Source organism: Bufo gargarizans, chromosome 8 (genome assembly GCF_014858855.1).
Source record: "Bufo gargarizans isolate SCDJY-AF-19 chromosome 8, ASM1485885v1, whole genome shotgun sequence".
NCBI lineage: Eukaryota > Metazoa > Chordata > Amphibia > Anura > Bufonidae > Bufo > Bufo gargarizans.
Window position 1 is genome coordinate 193803060 of NC_058087.1, and position 17523 is coordinate 193820582.

The following is a 17523-nucleotide window of genomic DNA, read 5'->3' on the forward strand; positions in this document are numbered from 1 at the left end:
AGAGAACAGTTGCTGCGCGGAGGTATATGCTGGCGCTCCGATGCTCTAATGCGCTCTTTACTGTGCAAGTTGAAGAGCACTATCACTTCGCCCTCTGAGGGTAACAGTTCCACTGTGGCAGGCGCAGCACTATGAAGTGCCTTTTGCACTCTGGCATTAGACGAATTTTGATATCTCTGACTTTTTTAGTCTAACCAGACTGTCTATTACTCTGTAATTCCTCTAGCGCCGTTCTATGGAAACAGTAGATTTAAAGAGCACTCCAAATTTATTAACTTCAACTTTTCATATATAACACTGCCGCCTCCGTAGCAGATAGTCCATGTACATAACACGTGTTGAAAAGATATCACAAAATGGCGGTATGATTGAGATGGTGGTTCAACTGTTCAATCTTGTCATTCAACATAAAATGGTGGATATATTTCTCTCTCCAGTATCTGTACTGTCACTTTAAGTTATTTAAGCACTGTATGATCTCTCTGAGAGGTATATCTGAGATAGTTTTACTTGCTGAATTTGGTCGCAATTTGCAGTATGCAGTTAACAGTAAGTATTTGCAGATTGGTTGAGTATGATCTGGTATGGTTGTATGCAATTTGGATTGCAATATGGAATTTGAATTTGGATTGTGAATTTTGTAGTTTGCAATTGGTAGAACTGTAAGTAAACACAGATCTAACTAGTTCAGTATAGAGTTCTAATCACGATATTAACAGTAGGATCATTATATAACTGTTTTAAATACCTATTTTGGCCTCTCTGCTTCCATGAAACACAGCTCTTAGCGGAGTGAATGTCTGTTCAGCTTCTCTCTTTGGTGAATAATGATTCTAGCAGCTCCTGCTAGGGGAATTTCCCAGACAGGCTGTGTGTGAGGCTGGCTGTAATTGGTCAAAACTCCTGGGCAGTGTGAGGCTGGCTAGGATTGGTCAATACTCCTGCCCAGCAACAACAGTTTAACCCTATGCTTTCTGTTGTTTATGTTGTGTCATTGAGCTTACCTCACATTAATATAATGAGTCTTAAAGGCATATTATCTTTTCTGCTTCTGTGAACACAATATATAACAGTTATATGACATCCAAACATAAAGTCACTGTAAATAACTCTGCTTTTGTCTTTAACACACAAACATAGGAACTGTATTAAGGTTATTGGCAGGTCTAGCTGTATAAACATATAACTAAATTAGCATTCTAGGACAGGTCTTAGCTGGTTAGCTACAATTCACATTCTTTATTGATATTTAATACAATTAGAGCAAAAACCATCTGTCGCGGGTCATCGGGCAGGACACTGACAGAGTCCTCTGCTCTCCCACACAGCATGCTGTACTCCTGTAAGAAACAGAGACACAATCGGAACAGCAATACAACACCCGTCAGAGCGATTGTTTCCATCAACATTAAAGCATGGCTGACATCTCTAGGACGATACATGATGGATCTGGACACCAACAGACACATGTGAAGCCATTTTATGAGTGATGTTTTGGGTCACATGACCTCTGATTAAACCCATAATTTAAAAGGGTTCTTAATCATTATGGATTCTAGACAAGCAACTGATGTTGGGCCTCCATAGGGTAAGCCATTTGCAGGTGCAGCCGGACTTACACAGGGTATAGGGCGATGATGCAGAGCAGAACTGATGCTCCGTTTCCTATGCAGTTATTGAAAAATGCAGCATGCTACAGTTTTTGCCACAAAAAAACATGTGGTATGGAAAAAAAATTCAAGCAGTTTCTACACCAGGCCAAATGTATGTGTGTTTGGGCCATTAGAATACGTCTACACTGCAATTTTGCCTGCGATACGTGTTGCGCGCCCAATCGCTGCAGTGTGGCTGGGCTGCCTTGGCAATGAATGGGGGTCGCAGAGCAACTTGCGCGTTTGCTGTGACTGTGATATGCAAAAAATCCAAACACTGCAGGATTTTTTACAATTTGCGTTTAATGGCCGTAGCAAAAGTGCAAGTCGCATTGTGACCCACTTCATTCCTATGGCAGGAACGCTATACTGCGATCTTTGGTTGAGCAATGGATGTCGCATCCAAAATCTCTTTGTAGATGTAGTCTAACAAGGCAACCATTCGAATTAATGGTATTTCACGTAATACGTGGACGACCCAGATCCACCTGAGCGGGATAGGTTAAAGGGGTTGTCCGGCATTGAAGCCGACGACCCCTGGGGTCCTCCTCTGCCTCACTCACCTGTCTGTGGTCCTGCCGCTGCGCCGTCCCCACACGACCAGGAAGAGGCTGGGTCCTGTGACTGCTGCGACCAATAACAGGCCTCAGCATTCACAGTTGCTTTTGAACGGTACATCAATGCTGTGACGCAGTGTTCAAACCACTGAGGCCTGTCATTGGCTGCAGCAGTCACGGGACCAATCCGCTTCCTGGTCCTACAAGGAGAGGAAGTGGCCAAGAACGGAGCAGTAGCATGAACAGGTGAGTGGGTTTATTATGTTCAGTGCTACAGGGGAGGACCCCAGGGGTGTTGGCTCTAAGGCCGGACAACCCCTTTAATACTATTTAATATACATATGTGGCCAATAGCAAGGGGGTTGACGCCTAATTGGCCACACCACCCACAGTCAGCGGGCACACTCTCCGATAGTAGGCCGGGCTACACGCACGGGGACCTCCACACTGGTTTGTCCTGGGTATTCTGAGCTGATGCTTTTGGATAACAATTATTATTCCCAATTCCACGCAGCAATTTTCATAGATATTTCTATAGATTTTTTTCTCGTGCAGTTGGGGAAGATTTAAATAAATAATAAAAAAATATATATATATATAAGTTTTATTAACAATACAAAGTTCAGGCTTCGCAAAAACCTCCACGTTTCATTGTCAGGACATATGGCTAGAGTAAAACAAGTAAAATAGACTTCAGTGGCCGCAGCTCATATGGACCCAGTATCTGGACACACAGGATCCATACAGATGAGCAAATAACTTACATTATACTTTAACCTGCATTACTCCCCTGTGTGGCCCAGGCTGCCGGGGCTACGTTTTCTACCCAGGGCGGTCTGTTCAGTCTGCCTAAACTGATTCATCTTATATACAACAGTGGTTACATGGTGTAAGGGTCCATTCACACGTCCGTTTTTTCTTTCCTGATCTGTTCCGTTTTTTCAGGAACAGATCAGGACCAGATCTGGACCCATTCATTTTCAATGGGTCCTGGAAAAAATCGGACAGCACAATGTGTGCTGTCCGTTTCCGTTGTTCCGTTCCGCATATCCGTTTAAATATAAAACATGTCCTATTCTTGTCCTGAAAAATCGGATCCTGGTACAATACAAAGTCAATGGATCCGCAAAAAACGGATGACATTCGGATGTCATTCCGTATGTCATCCGTTTTTTGCGGATTCCGTTCCTGGAAACACATAACAAATAATTATTTTCTTTTTTTTTTCTTCAATTTTTTTTCAAAGAAATCCAAACAACTTTATTTGATTATTGAAATGTATACATGTTTCCGTTTTTTGCGGATCCGCAAAAAACGGATGACATACGGAAACATTTTCAGGAACAACGGATCCGCAAAAAACGGACCGTTTTTCAGGATGAAAAAAAACAGGACGTGTGAATGGACCCTAAGTATATGGAGATCCTATAGACACATCTGTATGATGCCTGTGTGGGGTGGGGGGCAGCTCACTGCACAGATTCAACCAAATACATTAAAAAATGATAATAAAAATAATCCAAAAATAAGACAACGCTCCTGCCATCGCCGACCTCACACTGAGGAGGGTAAAGAGTCACAATGAGAGGTGGAACACAAGGAGGCCCCCCACTAGCCTCATGTACCAGGGGGTTGGTGGAGACTATAGGAATGTACACGAGGCAGTCGAATAAGAGGTTTCATAGAATCCATGAGGTGAAGGCTTCTCAGTGAGAAGTGAAGGGTCCTGGGGCGTCTTCATCTTGCTACTATTCTCAGGATGTTGGCCTGTGGAGAGGGAGAACTGTCAGTATTGGATCTTCACCCTCACACAACAGAAGTAAAACTCCTATCATTGCTTGTATCTCATTAGAGCTGTAACCATACACAAAACATGGAGTCTTACCTCTAAAAATATGTCGACAAATTTGGCAGATATCCCTTCTATAGAGGCCAGGTCCTCCAACTGAAAAATAAATAATTTCTTAAAAAAAAAAAAAGAAAAAAGAAGAGGAGTTGTCCCTTCTTGCTGTTACGAAGACAAGATGAGACTAATAGGAAACCACCAGGTGGCGGATTAACAGCGGAGCAGGCCAGCTCTGCACCGTTTCGGTAGTTCCCACTGCAATGCATGAGAGCTATGTAAACAGCGAAGCAAGCCATAGTGCGAGTCAGGGTAAGCGTATAGCTTTACTGTGACACGCTGTTTGTGGCTCCCTTGTTATCCAGCCACCTGGTGTTAGGCTCTTAGGCCAATCTGACCATCGGATCGGTGAAATGGGACAACCCCTTTAACCTTGGCCTGCACAATAAGTCTGTCTTCCATATCATTTAGAAACACTCAATGTCAGTTTACAGCAGGTGGTCCCGGTCTTTAAACCTGTGCCAATGAATATTTACGGGGCTGTTTTAAAGGGGTTATCCAGGAATTTGATATTCATAGCCTATCCTCAGGCCATGGTGCTGGAAGTCAAACCCAGATTGATTGGATAATCAATGACGTATCCTGAGGCCATCAATATTAAAATTCCTTTAAAGGAATTGCCGGGCCAGTCACAGGTAATATACTTACCCCGTGCCGCTCCTAGTCCATGCACACTGATGAAAACATCTGGGGGGGTGGAGCAGCCAATGGCAGGCGCGGACGAGCCTTCCTGGCGTCACCTGCAATGCTATGGAGGCTCGTCCCCACCTGCCATTTGCTGCTTCCCACACCAGATGTTTGCCGAAATGGGATAACCCCTTTACGCTTGCTGCTGCAGTGATCAGGCATGAGGTTGTCAGGTGCCCAGCATTCAAGGGACAGAGAGAAGACCCTAAAGCCCAGTTACAGTTGACCAGTATAGTATAAGAAGTGATAAATAATGAAGTCCTACACAGAAAATACCCTCCTCCGCAGCCAGTGTCATACGGTTAGCCCTAAGTCAATTACCCTAAAATGGACAATGACAAAGTTCCAAAATCCCTCAGACCTGAACCAGATGACATCCACCGCGCCATTCATTCAGGATTCCCTTGTGCCATACAATACCACATACACAACCTTTCACTTACGTTTTTGAATGGGCCGTTGACCTCCCTCCAACCCACAATGAGCTTGGCCTTCTTGTCCCAAATCTTCTGCAAGGACTTGAGCTCTGTTATCGAGCCTTCATTCAGCAGATTCAGAAGTTTCTCTCGGCCATTCTGGAGCAGATCTGTCCGCAGAGTCAACTCCCAGCCAGGCATGTTCTCGCAGCCTGTGGGGGTTCCCTGTGGAATTCACATAAAGACAATAAAAAACATCCAAATACAACTGCAGTGTCCCAGGGGGTCAGTAGTGTATGCTGGGCTTTGTAGTGCAGATTTACCCACTAACCTGGGATCCACTGTCGTCTTCAATCGGGGCAAATACTGGAACAGGCAGGTATTTAATGTTCGTGACGCCAGTGTCAATTAAACGGTGACACGCCGTGTATAGTAATGTAGAAGAATGAAGCAACCACGGGTTAGCCAACCAAAACGGGAACTTTTTACTGAACGTCAGTGAGAATCATACATGGACGCAGTTGGAAGCGCAGTTCCAAGGAAGACAGTTGGTTTCTATTTGAACCCAGTTGGTTCTTAGAAGTACAGACTGGCCGGTTTTAGCAATGTTCTTTACAGAGTGTTAATTACAGGAGTTGCAGTACAGGCGGCTTGCACACTATTCCTGACTGGTCCTGAAACATGTGACTTTTTCTCCAAGGTCTAATGCCCTATAGCTGGCGCATCCTTGAAGCTGTCCTTATCTAGTACCTCCTCTGTTATCTTGAGTACCTCTTGCTTTATCTGATCGGCCTCTGTGGTATTCTGTGTCTTCAGGCTGTTTAGCTATGCCCTTCTGACTTCTATGCATACGGACTCAGGAGGGAACCCTCTCTGCACTGAGTCTGGAAACTTCTCCCTTCCTGAGCTAGGCCCTAGCCTATTTATACTGAACTGGGGGCTCCCTCTGCTGGCTGTGATAAGGATTGCCGGTAACCGGCCTGACTGGCTTAAAGGGAACTACACATTCAAATCTAGCAGTGTCGGGTAGCCTACCCGTATGCTGCACACCCCCAGACTTTAACGTGAGTAAGGCCTCGTACTCACACACATGCCTGAACCAACATAAGCTGATGCATAAGTTAAACATGGCATTATAAATATAATAAACAACTATTTCACACAAAAATATAACATTTGCAATAAATGACGCGAGAAAAAGGGGCGTCTTCTTTCTTCTTAGACACGGCCGCTGACCTGGCACAGCGGACTTAAGGTGAACCAGGTTAGTCTATTTTTCTTGACTGAAGTATAATAAGGAACTACACAGGGTTTCCCCGTGGGTGTAGAACAGGCAAGGGCTCACGTGGAGGAGTCCATTCTTGCGCACAAACATCAAGCAGGCTATTTCCGATAGTAACTGTTCGGGAGGAGACACCACCAGCATAGTCAAAGTCTCCTAAATGGACTGGCGGACGTCCCCTGGTCATCCGGGTGGACCTTCTCAACACAGGGGTTTCCTCTTCCCTTAGCACCGAGGTAGAAGAGAGAGGAGCAACAGGAGGATCTCCATCCGTGAGACCTTGGTCAGGAACAACAGGATCCACTAGAGGGGGAACTGGATCCGGGGCATCTGGAACCGGCTCTTCTGGAAGTAAAGGTACAGTAGGTGCCGGAGCGGGCACCAACAAGTTCAACCATGGTGTCAGAAGCCAATGCATGGGATCAGCGTCATACCTTAGATTACGGACAGCCTGCATAGGATCCTCGGGCTGTATCGATGACTCTGACACAGGGGGTTCAGATATAGAACTCTCGGCACTGGGTCCTGGTGTCAGGCAGAGCTTTAACCGGTTTCGGTGTACAATTTGGGATCCCCTGCCCTCCCGGGTGATCTCATAAGTGTGGGTTCCAACATTTGGGATTGCAGTGACAACATAGGGACTTTGCTCCCATTTACTGTCCAGTTTACTGGTACGGCGGTTATTTTTTAACCATACCACAGCCCCTATCGTCAGGGGTTCTGCATGGGCTGCTTGGTCATAGTCTCTCTGCTGCCGGTCTCTAGCATAGTCCATACGTTCCTGAACAATAGCTTGGGCCGTATTCAATCGCCTTTGGTGTTCAGCAACCCAGTCGGTATTAGGGAATGGGTTGATGCAATCAGGTACGAGTACATCCAAGGAGTGGTCAGCAGGCAATAACCCTTGGCGCCCAAACATCAAATAAAAGGGGGTATACCCGGTGGAACAGTGTATGGTATGATTGTATGTGAACATGAGCTGTGGCAACAGATTAGGCCAATCTCCCCTGGTTTCAGGAGGCACGGTCCTCAGCATCTCTATCAAGGTCTGATTCATTTTTTCACATAATCCATTACCTTGCGGATGGTAGGCCGTCGTCCGGATCTTCTTACAGTTGTGCAGGCGGCACAGTTCATGGAACAGGTGGGACTCAAAAGCAGGACCTTGATCGGTGAGGATCTTTTCTGGACAACCGTAGGGCAGGAGGAAGTGTTTCCAGAACAGTTCGGCTGTAGTCTTGGCCGTCTGGTCTCTCACAGGCACCGCTACAACAAACTTAGTGAAATGGTCAATAATAGTCATAGCGTACACATACCCTGAGCGACTAGGCTCCAGTTTCACATGGTCGATGGCGACAAGTTCAAGAGGACGAGTACTTACAATGGGTCTCAGTGGTGCCCTCTGATCATGGTGTTCACCTCGTTTCAAGGCACAGGCTACACACTCCCGACACCACTTCTCCATGTCTTCTCTCATGCCCACCCAGTAAAACCGCTGTCGGATATTTGCCTCAGTCTTTTGGACCCCAAAGTGACCGGATTGATTGTGGTACATCTCCAACACCATACCTGCATCTCGTCGGGGTATGAGAATTTGATGCACTCGTTCGTTGGACACTGGGTCTAGGCTTCTCCGTAGCAACAGGCCCTTTTGTATGAAGAGTTGATGGCGCTGTCTCCACAGCTTGATGAGCTCAGGATCTGTACTCTTACGCCGAATCCTCTCAGGGGCTCTGCCACTGGTAATGAAGTCCAACAATTCACCCAGCACTCTACTTTCAGACTGTAGTTTCACCCACCTTTCTTCTTTGAGTTCCGGCCTACTGGAGGGTGAAGGAACTGCAGCTCTGTTACTGGTAGCCCGAGCCTGATCCTGTTGAGCAAATTTATGGTAGAAGGCCGGCATTTCTACATCTTCCCAAGCATCTCGCACATCATCAGGAGCTGTCTCTGTGGGAAGTCTGGATAAAGCATCAGCATTGTCATTAGTACGTCCAGTGCGATATTTTACAGAGAAATCATAGTTGGCGAGACGAGAGGCCCATCTTTGCTCCAAAGCCCCCAATTTAGCTGTATTTAGATGTGCCAGAGGGTTATTATCAGTGAATGCAATGAATGGGGTAGCGGCTAGATAATCTTTGAATTTTTCCGTCACTGCCCACACTAATGCCAGGAACTCTAGTTTGAAGGAACTATAATTCTGGTCATTTTTCTCAGCTCCTTTCAGGGAGCGGCTTGCATAAGCTATCACTCTTTCTTTTCCCTCTTGAATCTGGGCCAACACAGCCCCCAGGCCTCACTTGCTAGCATCAGTATACAGATGGAAGGGCTTGCTGTAGTCTGGATAACCTAACACGGGAGGCTCGGTCAGTTTTTTTTTTTAACAACTGGAACGCTATCTCTCTTTCTTCATTCCACTCAATGAGCACTGGAGTTCTAGGACTTTTCTTGGGCTGCCCCCTCAAGAGTTCCTGGATAGGATCGGCTATTTGAGCAAAATGGGGGATGAAACGTCTATAGTAGCCGGCAAAACCAAGGAAACCCCTCACCTCTTTGACGGTAGTGGGGACCGGCCAGTTACGGACAGCCGCTAACTTATCAGGGTCAGGTTGTACGCCCTCTCCGCTTACCACATGCCCCAGGTATTTTACCGCAGGTTTGAGCAAGTGGCATTTAGATGGCTTTACCTTCAGGCCATATTTGACAAGGATTTCAAAGACCTCTGCTAGGTGTTTCAGGTGGTCTTCATATGTTTTTGAGTACACAATGACGTCATCTAGATACAGCAGCACTGTTTCGAAGTTTTTGTGACCCAAACACCGCTCCATTAGTCTCTGGAAAGTTCCTGGGGCATTACATAACCCGAACGGCATACAATTGAATTCGAACAGGCCCATGGGAGTGGTGAAAGCAGTCTTTTCCCTATCTGCCGGGGCCATGGGTACTTGCCAGTAGCCACTGGTCAAGTCCAATGTGGAGAAATAGGCAGCGGAGCCCAGAGCAGTTAATGATTCTTCAATGCGGGGCAGTGGGTATGCGTCTTTGTGGGTTATTTGGTTAATTTTTCTATAGTCCACGCAGAAACGGATACCACCATCCTTCTTCTTTACAAGGACCAGGGGTGCCGCCCACGGGCTACGACTGTCCCGGATTACATTAGAGTCTTTCATCTCTTGGATCATTTCTTTTACAGTCTGATATGAAGTAGGCGGTAAGGGTCGGTATCTCTCCTTGATAGGAGGATGAGAGCCAGTAGGTATGGTGTGTTGTATGGCACTAACCTCTCCATAATCAGCAGCATGTTTACTGAAGGCCTGGTGGTGCTCTTTGACAAGCCGTAGTATCCCTTCTTGTTGACGTTGGGGGGTAGTCTCGTCCCCGACATGTAGCTCTTCCCACCAGGGTACTTGTGACTGGGGCACCGGCGGACATCCGCTGACTGCAGCTGGCGGCTTTTCTGTCACTGGAAGACGGATGATGTCTTGGAAGAACACCTGAGAAAGCTGGGCAACAGGGTAATGCTTAGTAAGCGCAACAGGATGATCACTCAGGTTAATCAGACGGACAGGTACTTTACCTTGGGAGACGTTCACCAGGCACTTGGCAGCTCTCACATAAGGGTAGTTCTCCATCTGGATTGGTTCCACCAGGGCTGGATAATCTTGGCCTTGGACTCCCAGGACAGCACGACACCATAAGAGAGTTTGGGAATTAGGAGGCAAAGTCACAGGCTTATTATCACGAATCTTGGCAGTACAAATTTCTCCTTTCCCGTTAGCAAACCTCTGCTGGGCACTTAACACAGTGATAGTCTTTTGAATCACCCTTTTGGATGCAGAGGAAGCGGTGGGCAGAGTCTGGTGTAATACGGCAAGGATTTCTGCATAACAGTTTTTGAAGACATTGGTGCCTAGAATGACAGGATGTCCTCCTCTGTCGCCGGCCTGTACTACTATCACCCCCTGTTGAGGCAAGGTTACTTCTCCCACCTGCAGGGTGGGTTCCCAGTATCCATGGATCTTTACCGGTTTGCCATTGCTGGCGATAATCTCTACCCAGGATTCAGGCGGCTGGGTCAATTGGTTGGTGTCCCAGAATCTTTCAAAGGCGGGCAGCTGAATAGTAGTGACCTGAGACCCAGTATCTAATAGGGCTTCAAAGGGGACCCCGTTAAGCTCTACATTGATTTTAGGATGGGATCCTACATACCGTGGCATCCAATTTGGATCTTTTGGACCTAGTGTTCTACCTCCCGAGGGGTGGTCCTCAGCCTCAGGGGTTGCCCGTTTAACTGCCAGCAAGTGGATTCTGTGTGTCCCACCTTTTTGCAGTATGTACACAATGGCCGCTTGCGATCCCTATTGCGCCTCCCAGGATCCCTGGGGTGAGTCTCTTGGTATGGAGGTGGGAACGGCTTAAGGGGTGACAGGAACTCCTCTTCTGACATCATAGGTTTTTCCCATTCCTCCATTTTTCTGCACACTCTCTCTAGGCTTTTAGTGAGGTGATTTACTTGCTCTGTCAGCATGGCGATAGTATCTGTAGCTGTAGCTTGAACAGCTTGACCGGCCTCAGCTCGATTAATGATAAACGGTTTTGACCTGCAGGCTGGTAACTCAGTTGGGGTGTTCAACTCTGTAGATACTGCTGACCCCAGAATTTTTATAGCCAGTTCTTTAAAGTCCAGAAAGGTACTGTTAGGGTGTTGGGCGGACAGCATCTTTAATTGGGTCCTTATTTGCTCACTAGCCACTCCAGTAATAAATTGTTCCCTCAGGGTCTGATCCTGGTTATCAGCTTCCTTGGGATCTATCTGAATTACAGCCCCCAAAGCCTCCTGAAGTGATAGGGCATAGTCATGGAGGGACTCACCGGACTTCTGTTTCTTGCCAAAGAAGTGCATCTTTATCTCTGAGGCAGTCCTCGTTTCAAAAGTGGCCCTGAGGCGGGTGAATATCTGCTCTAGAGTACTCCGGTCCGCAGCAGGCCAGGATAATACCTCTCTGCGGGCAGCCCCCTCCAGTTGCGCTAGCAGAATTTCCATTTGCTGATCGGCATTTATGGGGTATAGTTTGAATAAGGCCAGCAACTTTTCTTTAAAGTCTCTTAGGGTATGGGCCTCTCCGTTATAGCGGAGAAACCATGGGGCCCCAAAATAGTAAGGCATGGTAAAGGGCATCATGCTGGGGGCTATAGGATGATTAGGAGCCGCGAGCTCTCCCGGATCCGGCCGCTCGGCAACTCCCGGATCTGACATGTTACCTTATTACGAGGTGGCCGCTGGTGACTAAAGGGGCCGGAACAATCCCCTTCCCTCCGGATACAAGTTCTTACCGGTTTCGCCGGGTGTGCGCAGGCCAAATCTCGAGAGACTCCGGACTTCCTGCGACCGCGGTGACGTAGAGGAAACAGGGCAGCGGCGGTGCGATGATGAAGAGGGGCGGGCTTTTCGGTGTCCTTGAAGGGATCCGCCCACGAAGGTCCTCAGCAGCGCGGGAAACTTTACTCCAGGCGGCTGGTGGCCATCTTGATCACTATTCCCTGACAGCAAGCAGGGTGTTGAAAAGTCCAATAAATCACAGTCCACAAATACGATTTTCCCTCTGGGGGTAGCGCAACACAGTACAGCGCCTCTGATTCCTCCCAGGCACAATTTTAATCCACCGGCTTGGAAATAAAGGGTACAGTCCTCGCAATACGGTGGTGGAATAGTTAAAGCACACAGTTCACACTTCTCTGCACTCCAGAAGTGTGCGGATCCTGTTCGTGACGCCAAAAAGAGCGATGCAGTGTCCCAGGGGGTCAGTAGTGTATGCTGGGCTCTGTAGTGCAGATTTACCCACTAACCTGGGATCCACTGTCGTCTTCAATTCTGGTCAGATACCGGAACAGGCAGGTATTTAATGTTCGTGACGCCAGTGTCAATTAAACGGTGACACGCCGTGTATACAGTCATGTGAAAAAATTAGGACACCCTTTGAAAGCATGTGGTTTTTTGTAACATTTTTAATATAAGGTTATTTCATCTCCGTTTCAACAATACAGAGAGATTAAAGTAATCCGACTAAACAAAGAAAACTGAAGAAAAGTCTTTTCAAGATCTTCTGTAAATGTCATTCTACAAAAATGCCTATTCTAACTGAGGAAAAAGATAGGACACCCTTGCCCCTAATAGCGAGTGTTACCTCCTTTGGCTGAAATAACTGCAGTGAGACGGTTCTTGTAGCCATCTACCAGTCTTCGACATCGGTCTGAGGAAATTTTACCCCACTCCTCAATGCAGAACTTTTTCAGCTGTGAGATGTTTGAGGGGTTTCTTGCACGTACAGCCCTTTTCAAGTCACCCCACAGCATCTCAATGGGATTCAAATCTGGACTTTGACTTGGCCATTCCAGGACTCTCCATTTCTTCTTTTTCAGCCAATCTTTGGTTGATTTACTAGTATGTTTTGGGTCATTGTCATGTTGCATGGTCCAGTTCCGCTTCAGCTTTAATTTTCTAACTGATGGTCTCACATGTTCTTCAAGCACCTTCTGATACACAGTAGAATTCATCGTGGATTCTATGATGGTGAGCTGACCAGGTCCTGCTGCAGCAAAGCAGCCCCAAACCATGACACTTCCACCTCCATGCTTCACAGTTGGTATGAGGTTCTTTTCTTGGAATGCTGTGTTTGGTTTACGCCAAACATGTCCTCTGCTGTTGTGTCCAAATAATTCAATTTTGGACTCATCTGTCCAAAGAACATTATTCCAGAAGTCCTGGTCTTTGTCAACTTTATCTCTGGCAAATGTCAGTCTGGCCTCGATGTTTCTCTTGGAAAGCAAAGGTTTCCTCCTTGCACACCTCCCATGCAAGTTAAACTTGTACAGTCTCTTTCTGATTGTAGAGGCATGTACTTCTACATCAACAGTAGCCAGAGCCTGCTGTAGTTCTCGAGATGACACTTTAGGGTTTTTGGAGACCTCTTTTAGCATCTTGCGGTCTGCTCTTGGGGTGAACTTGCTGGGGCGACCAGTCCTGGGCATGTTGGCAGTTGTTTTGAAAGCCCTCCACTTGTAGACTATCTTCCGGACAGTGGAATGGCTGATTTCAAAATCTTTTGAGATCTTTTTAAATCCCTTCCCAGACTCATAGGCTGCTACAATCTTTTTTCTGAAGTCCTCTGACAGCTCTTTTGCTCTCACCATGGTGCTCACTCTCACTTCAACAGTCAGGAGCACACCAAACTAAATGTCTGAGGTTTAAATAGGGCAAGCCTCATTCAACATGCAGAGTAACGATCTACTAATTATGTGCACCTGGTGTGATATACCTGTGTGAGATCTGAGTCAATTTAAGAGGGAATACATGTGAGGGTGTCCTATCTTTTTCCTCAGTTAGAATAGGCATTTTTGTAGAATGACATTTACAGAAGATCTGGAAAAGACTTTTCTTCAGTTTTCTTTGTTTAGTTGGATTACTTTAATCTCTCTGTATTGTTGAAACGGAGATGAAATAACCTTTTATTAAAAATGTTACAAAAAACCACATGCTTTCAAAGGGTGTCCTAATTTTTTCACATGACTGTAGTAATGTAGAAGAATGAAGCAACCACGGGTTAGCCAACCAAAACGGGAACTTTTTACTGAACGTCAGTGAGAATCATACATGAACGCAGTTGGAAGCGCAGTTCCAAGGAAGACAGTTGGTTTCTATTTGAACCCAGTTGGTTCTTAGAAGTACAGACTGGCCGGTTTTAGCAATGTTCTTTACAGAGTGTTAATTACAGGAGTTGCAGTACAGGCGGCTTGCACACTATTCCTGACTGGTCCTGAAACATGTGACTTTTTCTCCAAGGTCTAATGCCCTATAGCTGGCGCATCCTTGAAGCTGTCCTTATCTAGTACCTCCTCTGTTATCTTGAGTACCTCTTGCTTTATCTGATCGGCCTCTGTGGTATTCTGTGTCTTCAGGCTGTTTAGCTATGCCCTTCTGACTTCTATGCATGGACTCAGGAGGGAAACCCTCTCTGCACTGAGTCTGGAAACTTCTCCCTTCCTGAGCTAGGCCCTAGCCTATTTATACTGAACTGGGGGCTCCCTCTGCTGGCTGTGATAAGGATTGCCGGTAACCGGCCTGACTGGCTTAAAGGGAACTACACATTCAAATCTAGCAGTGTCGGGTAGCCTACCCGTATGCTGCACAACAACCCAAGCAAAACTCTGGGAAAGCTGGGTGATGGTTCCTGTGAGCGTTGTGCATCAGACATGCTAGTGGCTATTTGATTTTTTGTGCATAGAGGAGTTTCTCACCTGCATTTTCTTCTCAATTACTATGATCCCTTTTTCTTTGGTGTTTAGATTGAAATCTGGAGACAACCAGAGACAAGACTTAAGCTGCAGTAAGCATAAAATCTAAAAATCTGACACCCACTACAGTTGACAGATGGAGAAACCCAGAGCACCCACAACACCAGTAACTAACAGAGGAGCTTCTGACCTCTAGCCAGGCTTGTGCCAGAGAGCTGTTCCTCAACTGTGAAGACTCCAAGTTTCGTACCATGCAGTGGCAGGACACGGAGCACTTTCTTGGTCTTGGCAGCGGAGCGAGTCATCATAGGCTCCCGGAAAATGCTCTCGCTCACGCTGGAATCGGACAACTCTAAGTGTGAGTTGTTTGATTTCTCAAGAGCCTCAGCTGCCAGAGACTTCTCCTTCTGCTCCACCCTCAACCTCTGAGGAATGGAAAAGGGGGAAGAATTAAAAGAGAGAAATACATCATTTAATCCCACCGGAAAACAAACAGATAAAGGTCTGTCCAGTTTTATCTCCTTTATAATCACGTTAGAACCATAAATACATCTGTGGCCTCATCGATTATGGTGGGTGATCAGCAGGATAGGTGTGAGCAAGAGCACAACACAGTATCTGACACAGGAACGGCCGAGGCTCTGACATGTCTCCCAGCAGCAAATATAATTCCACAGAATGTAAACCATTAACAATGGGAATATTTTAGTGCTTTGCCCACAAGATGCTTCCTGGACGGGCACCCTGCTGCACACGCAGTGAACCGATGTGCACTGTCCGCAGCTTCATTTGCACAATGTGCATGTAGCCAATGTCTCCAGTCTCATCTCAGATAATGTATTACTTCTTTTACTACCCAGCGCTCTAACGGCTGGTTTTGACATGGACAGCTAAACCACTGCTGTGTAACAAACTGGTGGATTAGTGGCCCCAAAACGTTCACTTTTTGTTTACAGAAGACTGGGCAAACCTTTTAAAATACTAACAAAAAGACGCCGCAGATTACACAAGCACGGTGGCTCAGTGGTTAATGGCGGCTCAGTGGTTAGCACTGGTGCCTTGCAGCGCTTGGATCCTAGGTTTGAGTCTGAACCAGGATGACATCTGCATTTGTTCTCCCAGTGTCTGTGTGCGTTTCCTACAGATACTCCGATTTCTTCCCACATTCGAAAAACATACTGATAGGGAACTGAAGTGATGGCAACGTGTGTAAAGCGCTGCAGAATAGGTTGTTGCTATATAACCAAGAGAAATAAAGAAAATTTTATGTTCTGGCCCAGCCTCACCGCAATCTCTAACCGAGTCTCCTCCAACTGCTTTATAAGCACCATGCTCTCTCGTCTGGGTGTGGTCAGTAGCGGCGACTCCAATTTTCCCATTTCTGTTAGGATTTTATCCAATTTGAGCAGCCTTTCCGCTAGGGATAGTTCTAAGTGGGAAAGCCGGCGCCTCCTCCTGTAAGAAAGCAGAATATTGTTCAGTAAGGGTCACACCCCGGCTAACCATACCCGCAGACCTAGGCACATACTTTTTTGCGTATTTGGACATATTAGGAGACTCTTCTGTGGAATCAGTCTTGTTTTGAGAATGGGGAGAGTTCTCCAAATCATCCTGAGGTCTCTTCATGGTAGGCTGGACTGTAGTTGAGCAGTGTATTGAGAAGAGCTGTTTGTCTGTGTATATGAGCCGTGTATGCAGCAGAGCTGTATGGCTGTATAGTTGATCAGTGTATGCAGCAGAGCTAAATGTCTGTAGTTGAGCAGTGTATGCAGCAGAGCTGTATGTCTGTGTAGTTGAGCAGTGTATGCAGCAGAGCTGGATGTCTGTGTATTTGAGCAGTGTTTGCAGTGTAGTTGGGCAGTGTATGCAGCAGAGCTATATGGCTGTGTAGTTTATCAGTGTATGCAGCAGAGCTAAATGTCTGTAGTTGAGCAGTGTATGCAGCAGAGCTGTATGTCTGTGTAGTTGAGCAGTTTTTGCAGCAGAGCTGCCTTCGCAAAGCAGTTGTACCTAGGTGGGTGTTGGATTTCCCACGACTCAGTTTCTTTTGGCACAGGTTGCAAATGGCATCGCTGTTGTCAGAGGCAGACACACACAAAAAATGCCACACTGCTGAGCTTTGCAATGACGGCATTCTGGTGGTGGCAACAGCATGCGTTGATTGGCGCGCTGTCTGGCTGACCCCGGGTGCCGATACATGCTGTCTGACTGTGCCACTAGCTCCTTGTGACGACCTCCCCCTGCTTCCAACTCGTCTCCTCCTTCTGTCTGTCTCCCCTTCTGAACTTTCCCCCTCTTCTTCTTCTCTTCGAGCAGGCACCCACGTGGCATCCACGGACACATCGTCATCATCAACCACTTCACTCTTATCTGACACCTCAGCAAAGGAAGCAGCAGCGGGTACAACATCATCATCACACTGTACGTCCATGTGTGTAATGCTGCCTGACTGAGACATATCCCTGTTATCTACATCCTCTGGCAATAATGGTTGTGCAACACTAATTTCATCCAACTCATGTGTAAATAACTCCTCTGAGGGATCAAGTGAAGCGGCTGTGGTGGTAGTGGTGGTGGTGGTGGTGGTGGCGGCGGCGGGCGGGAGAGTGGTAACTTGAGAGCAGGTGACCAAAGCTGAGCTGGAGGAGGATGGTGCGTCAAGGTTCTTAGCGGAAGCTGTTGAAGATTGGGTGTCCTGTGTAAGCCAGTCAACTATTTTCTCCGAATTTTTTGG

At 46.7% G+C, this 17523-nt stretch overlaps 1 protein-coding gene across 1 annotated transcript; it reads right to left on the reverse strand.

Moving 5' to 3' along the window:
- Window positions 1–3618: 3618 nt before the first annotated feature.
- Window positions 3619–16739, reverse strand: LOC122945799 (kinesin-like protein KIF22). Its single transcript, XM_044305017.1, has 7 exons — window positions 16318–16739; window positions 16076–16244; window positions 14980–15214; window positions 14793–14848; window positions 5243–5440; window positions 4095–4154; window positions 3619–3976 (listed from the first exon to the last, which is right to left on the reverse strand). Exons 1-7 carry the CDS (start codon window positions 16413–16415, stop codon window positions 3947–3949), a joined length of 846 nt encoding a protein of 281 aa, XP_044160952.1. The 5' UTR covers window positions 16416–16739; the 3' UTR covers window positions 3619–3946.
- Window positions 16740–17523: the final 784 nt, after the last annotated feature.